The sequence below is a fragment of the Raphanus sativus genome, chromosome 7, assembly GCF_000801105.2.
Source record: "Raphanus sativus cultivar WK10039 chromosome 7, ASM80110v3, whole genome shotgun sequence".
NCBI lineage: Eukaryota > Viridiplantae > Streptophyta > Magnoliopsida > Brassicales > Brassicaceae > Raphanus > Raphanus sativus.
In genome coordinates this window covers 13,919,146-13,925,987 of record NC_079517.1, presented here as the reverse complement: position 1 = coordinate 13,925,987, position 6,842 = coordinate 13,919,146, and the positions used below count along the sequence as shown (strand labels likewise).

The 6,842-nt window shown below is 30.1% G+C and overlaps 1 protein-coding gene across 1 annotated transcript; it reads left to right on the top strand.

Moving 5' to 3' along the window:
* Positions 1-5,097: 5,097 nt before the first annotated feature.
* LOC108810298 (1-aminocyclopropane-1-carboxylate oxidase 5-like) lies at positions 5,098-6,842 on the top strand. Its single transcript, XM_056990412.1, has 4 exons — positions 5,098-5,305; positions 5,389-5,621; positions 5,712-6,077; positions 6,523-6,842. The coding sequence occupies exons 1-4, from the start codon at positions 5,204-5,206 to the stop codon at positions 6,758-6,760; spliced, it is 939 nt and encodes a 312-aa protein (XP_056846392.1). The 5' UTR covers positions 5,098-5,203; the 3' UTR covers positions 6,761-6,842.

The following is a 6,842-nucleotide window of genomic DNA, read 5'->3' as shown; positions in this document are numbered from 1 at the left end:
TCTCATATTTTTTTAATTCTTTGAATTGAAAAATAATATAATTTTTTTCTTATTCAAATATTTACATTTACTAATTGTAGGATAATTTGAACCATGTTTCTTCAACCCACACGATAAGCCATCAGCCACTTAACAACTATGAATTGGTTTTCAATAGTTTATAATGTTAACCTTATATATAATAAATAAACAAATTAAATGTTTGCTTTTTTCTTACAAATTAGATATTTGCCAGAAATGTACAACTCCGGAAGTACGTCAGTCAATACATTATTAACAAATAAACATAAAGATAGTTAAGTTTTATCTTTGCTTTAACATTCAACCACTTTAACCTTTCTGACATGACCTACTTTGTACCGACTTGACCAGAACATGAAAGTTTCGTAGATTATATGATTTGATCATATTTGGTAATATTGATCTCAGTTTTTAATAGATTAAAAAACATCCAAAAAAATAAGTTCTCTCTCCTCTCCTAGAGAAAGATTTTCTCTCTCGATTCTTCTGCATCTCTTACCAAACTTAAATCTTTCAGAGAGGGAAGATCAGTTGAGGGTGAGAGAGTTTCTGGGTTTTGTTCTCCGGTTGAGGTTTATCTGACCGGTTGCTGTTTCCAACGTTCTCGTCTTCACCTCCGACGACGAAAGGCTGGCTTTTGCCTCTGGGTTAGCGCCGCTACGCCGGCTTCTGATTCCGTGTCATGCCTTCTCGGTGTTGACGGTGGTTTTGCGCCGGGGTTATCCCGGTTTCGGTGACTGACGTTTCTGTTCTTCCCCTTTGCAATCGACTCTCCTCTCTTGACTTCGATTCTCGTTGTTTAAGATGACGATTGAAGACGATTGAATCTGCTGGAAGCGTGAGTCTAGTGAGTGACGTGATGTGGTGATTCCTGGATGAGATTCTGGTGAAAGTATTGGTGATAAGGTGGGTGCGGTGATCTGTCGACGGCGTGCTCCGGCAAAACTTTTGTCGTTTCGTTTTTCTCCGGCGAAGATCTCGGCCTTTGGTTGCTGATGGTGTGGATGGCTGACGCGTGGTTCGTGTGATCGGTGATGGTTAGCACGTGGACGCGTGGGAGATGATATGTGGACGCGTGGCGTTTGGACGCGTCGTATGGCTCGGGCATGGGTTGTTAGGCCCGTTTCAGATGCCCTTATGTTGGGCTTTTCGTTTGTTTGTAACTGGGCCGGTTTGGCCTTTTGTTTCGGGATAGGCTGGACCTTGTTTGGGCTTTGTCCTGTATTTTAATAACAACTAGATACTGACCCGCCCTTTTCAAGGACGGAAATTATTTAAACATACATTTTCTAATTGTTACCGAAATTAGAATATACATATTATAAAAAACAATAGTTTTTTATATATATAGTTTTCGAATAATATTGTTTTGGTTATAAAATATACACATTTTTAAAATTAAAACTTGTACAGTGAAACCTCTATAAATTAATAATGTTGGGATTACACCAAAACTATAAAAAAAATTATAGAGGTTATTAATTTATCGATATAATAATTGAACAAAAAATTCAATGTTGGGACTATAAAAATATAATATTTATAAAAAAATAGTGTATATTAATTTATAGAGTATTAATTCAAAGAGTTTATAGTGTATATAAACGTTAATATGTGTGAGATTCAAAATTTATAGGTAAAATATTTAGACAATGCTTTTAATTGTTACTGAGAAAACGAAAAAATCAAATAAACTTTAATTCCACAAAAAATAATGTATTTTAATTATAATATTGTTTGTGGACATATTATATAGTCTTTTATTTTTAAGTTTCAAATACAATGTTAGTTGGTTAAAACCCAATATTTATAAGACCTAAGGTAAATTGGTTTACATAATCATATGGCCTTTTATTTGCAAAGCAACACGATTTTAATAATTTTCCAAAGCCCATTAGTTAAAACATTTATAATGTGTATTTATGTTGGTTTAAATTAAGTTGTTAGTCATGTTGATATATTCAAGGAACCAAACAGATTTAAGTAGCCAAACACGTACTATTTTAGAGAAGGTCCAAATTTAAATGATAACTTCTAAATGGTAGATAAATTTTAGGACCCTAAATTAATATAGTAGACTAGAATTGAACCCGCACGTTCGTGCGGATAAGTATTAGTTTTTAAAATAATATTTAAAATAGAAAATAAATTATGATTTATGTAACCAAATATTATTTCGAAAATAATATATATCGGAAATTTATTTTGGATAAAAATGTACTAATCATATATGCACCACATATTTTTATTTATTTATTTAAAATGCAGTATTCTATTAATAGTTTTTATAAACATTATTTTTATATGAATTATTCCTAATTTTTTAGTTGTATTCTAAAAAAAAAATTTGTACTAAATAAAATTAGTTAATATTATATTTGAAAATATTTTTTATTTAATGTATTATATCTTAGTTTTCTGTTGTTTTACTATAAAATGAAATGTATAATGATACAACAAATAAATTATTATCTTTTTGTTATATAAAATTTTAATATGATAACTTTTAAAAGAACTGGGCTATAATAAATTTCAAAATTATTACCCAAAAATACATACAGGCCTAGATTAAATATGGTAAAATATAAAAAATAATTGCATGATAAAAATTGATTAGATTTTTACCAGAAATGTTATTGTTTGGATCTATATTGCCTTTTATTAGGAAAATATTATATCATACATGCATAAATTTAGGATATACTGTTAAATTTTAGTTAGTGGTCTAACATAGATTTTTTTATGATAGATAAAATTAGGACTCTATTTTAATATAGTTGATAGAGGGAAAAAAAGATTAAAAAACATCCAAAAAATATATTGAAAAATAGAATATACTATATAATTTGTTACTGTGCTCGTATTCAGACAAAGGCATGGAGATTTGGGACGAAGGACAAAAAGAGGCATCACCTGCTCATGTGTACAGGTACATGAAAGTTGGCTGTGCTGTAAAGACAATTATCTCAACTAATAACATGACCTCTAATTTTCTACATATTTTTGTTAATTATATTCTACAATGACGACAAATATATAAATCATCTTCGAATATTATATTTGGTAGCTTTACAAAAATAAAATGTATATGCTCTTTCCTCTACCATTGATATCTGTATGTGAATTAAATCCCCACATGTGTTACTTTTGTCCACATATGCCACAAAACAAGTGTCTATTAATTATTTCGGATATAATTCTCAAAACCTATCATTACTTTCACGTTCCTAACTCATAAGATATTAAACAGGCATTCAGTTACACACACCCATATCTATGTCTCTTTCTTCTTATGCTAACTAATCATGTATGAATGATCTCAATCGTAATCTAAAGTGGAGAAGTATAGGGATAAACTTAACATAATTTTGATTCACAAAACCGAGCAATACGTGGAAGTCTCGTTAGTAATCGGATTTATTAAAGGTCAATTAATGTTATATACTGATGTTTGAATTTTTAAATTTCAAAGAAAATAAATTGTTTTTATAAGATAACACTTTTAAAGTTATGCATATAGATTAAGAAAACATGTATTTTCTTACATTTAAAAAAAACATGATTAATTATTTACATCACAAATCAACCAATAACAAAATACGATACATAATATAAATGATAATATAGTAGAAAATATTAATATATTTTGCGTCAGAAATTAAAAATGTCATCTAGTTTAAAATATTTTTTTCTAGTCATGTATTACTACTACATATATAATCTTTTTAGCATGGTGTAAACAGAAATGCTAAACATAAATTTTCATAAAGCAGTTTAATATAGTCTATTCATAGAATCTCTATAAATTAGATAAAATTATCAGTTGTATAATCTTTTGTATAATATTTTCATATTTTATAACATAATTAACTAACATTAAAAATTGAACAATTTTCTATTAAATAATTTAAATTTAAATTTGGTTGCAATATATTGAACAGATATATTAACTGTCTTGCTTTAAATATTTTAATATATATTTTTCTAAGAAAAAATGATATACAAATTATGATGTGTTTACAATATTTTTAGGAGATATTTTCCTACGAAAATTAACGTATAATCATATTTCTTCCAAACTATAACCGCATTTTATATATTTTGATTTTAAAATTTGAAATTTGTATCCTTATAAGTTATAAGTTCAAAACTCCAAACTTTCCGAAAAATTAAAGTTTGAAACTCCAAAACCATAAACCTTAATTTCACTGGTTTAAAAACAGTTTAATATTTTGTAACCAAACTATAAAACTCTATATATCAAATTTAAAGCCAACTTAATATCTTTTGGAGAGAGCTGTTTTTAACGGATATTTGTTTTGTTTTAGATCTGACTTATAATATTTATAATTTAATTATAAATGTTAAAATGTTAAACCATATTTAAACCAATATAGTTTTAAAGTTTTGAACTTTAATTTTTGGGGAAGAGGGGTTTGGAGTTTTAAACTTTAGAGATATAGATTATAAATTTTAAATTCATAGATATAAAATATTGTCATAGTTTGAGAGATAATTGATGTTATGTGATAGTTCTGATGGAGAAATAGCTCCTTCTGGCTAGTGTTTTATGCTAATACTAAATCTGTTTTCAGTTTTCATTTTATAGAATCAGTATTCACGTATAAAAACATAAATTATGAGTACAAAGGTGTGCCCCATAACAACTAAACGGGAGAAATTGTTCAAAATGATTGGAGGTTTTTTTTTCTTTGAACAATAAACTAGTCTTGTAAAAGGAATTCAAATATATTTTTTTCCATTGCCATAGCAATGTTCAACATCAGAATTTCAAAGTCAAGAAGATGACTAAACTGAAACTGCTTCGGGCTAACCAAATCACCCAAACACATTGATTTTGGTGATTATTATAACCTTTATACCTTTTTAATATGAATATAAGATTCAACTGTATCTTTAAGCTTAAAAATAATGAAACAAAGCAAATACTACAACACTGCGTAAAAAATGAACGGTTGACATTTTAATCTAATTTTCTTAGGGAAAATTAAAATAAAATAAAAACGAAATGGGAAAGTCTGGGAGTAGTATAAATAAAGTCCTAAGCTTTACATAATCCTCACAACTAAATCTACTTAACAAAAACAGAGTCCTGTCTCTGACTTGCCAAAAACAGAGCCTTTTGCCTTAATACACATCTCGCTCTCTTTACGGATCTGAAATGGCGGTTCCTGTGATTGATTTCTCCAAGATCAATGGTGATGAAAGGGAGAAGACACTCTCTGAAATCGCTAGAGCTTGCGAAGAGTGGGGATTCTTTCAGGTTCGAACCTTAAAAATTAGAACTTTGTCTCTCTGTTTCTCTCTGTTTTTTGATAAGCTTATTATCACTCTGTCTCTGTGTAGCTGGTGAACCATGGGATTCCCTTGGAGCTTCTTGACAAGGTGAAGACGCTAAGCTCAGAGTGCTACAAAACAGAGAGAGAAGAAGCATTCAAGACCTCAACACCCGTGAAGCTGCTAAACGAATTGCTTCAGAAAAACTCCACGGAGAAACTCGAGAACGTTGACTGGGAAGATAACTTCACTCTCTTAGGCCATAACCAAAACGAATGGTCATGCAACACTTCTAACTTCAAGTAAACACACAACCTCTCTCTTCTCACTCAAAACCCATTTTCAAAAAATCAAAAAAAATTTCATTTATTTTCTCAATATAAAAAAAACAGAGAGACGATGGTAGAATACAGAGGAGAAGTGAGGAAGCTAGCGAGCAAGATGATGGAAGTGATGGATGAGAACTTGGGTTTGCCTAAAGGTTACATAAAGAAAGCTTTTAACGAAGGGATGGAAGATGGAGAAGAGACAGCTTTCTTTGGAACCAAAGTCAGCCATTACCCACCTTGTCCTCATCCAGAGCTTGTCAATGGCCTTCGAGCTCATACTGATGCAGGAGGTGTCGTTTTGTTGTTCCAAGACGATGAGTACGATGGTCTTCAAGTGTTGAAAGATGGAGAGTGGATCGATGTTCAGCCGTTGCCTAATGCTATCGTTATCAACACTGGTGATCAGATTGAAGTTCTTAGCAACGGAAGGTAACATCTTAAGGCTTAAAGTTCATTTTTTTATCATATTAAATAATATTAGTTTAACTTTAAAAATTATTCAAGATTCGATTAGATTTTTGATATTCTTCTATCTGCATAAAAGTTTATTATATTATAAATATAGATTATTGATATATGCGCTCTATGCTGAAAATGGTATAAAGAAATAAAATTCATGATTTCAAATATTCAAATTATACACTTTGACTAAAAAATATTTAATTTTAACTTTAAGAATTAAAATATAATTTGGTTTATCAGATATTTTTTTCTGGTTGTATTTTGTTTGAACTAGGCCGGTTTGGATTTTATTGGGATTTTGATCATTATTGAACATTCCTAGTTTGATTTCCATCAACAAAAATAAAATGGTTTAGCAAAATACATTTTGAGATTTTGGGTTTAGGATTTTAAACCAAAATGAGGTTGGCAGGTACAAGAGTGCATGGCACAGGGTGTTGGCCAGGGAAAACGGAAACCGGAGGTCCATAGCTTCCTTCTACAACCCGTCGTACAAGGCAGCCATTGGTCCACCAGAGATGAAGACATCGGCTGAGGAAAAAAGTGAAAAGAAGTATCCAAAGTATGTGTTTGGAGATTATATGGATGTCTATGCAAACCAGAAGTTCATGCCTAAAGAACCTCGTTTTCTAGCTGTAAAGACTCTCTAAAATGTTACTATCACTGTTTTTCGCTTACCTTCATGTTGTATTATTTTCTCATGTTATAAATGCCAAGTTTAATAATTGATAA

Excerpts from the sequence above, each read along its gene's own strand:
- LOC108810298 (XM_056990412.1), top strand. The coding sequence starts at position 5,204 with ATGGCGGTTCCTGTGATTGATTTCTCCAAGATCAATGGTGATGAAAGG. Across the intron at positions 5,306-5,388 it reads AAGAGTGGGGATTCTTTCAG|CTGGTGAACCATGGGATTCC; the intron begins GTTCGAACCTTA and ends GTCTCTGTGTAG. Across the intron at positions 5,622-5,711 it reads TGCAACACTTCTAACTTCAA|AGAGACGATGGTAGAATACA; the intron begins GTAAACACACAA and ends TAAAAAAAACAG.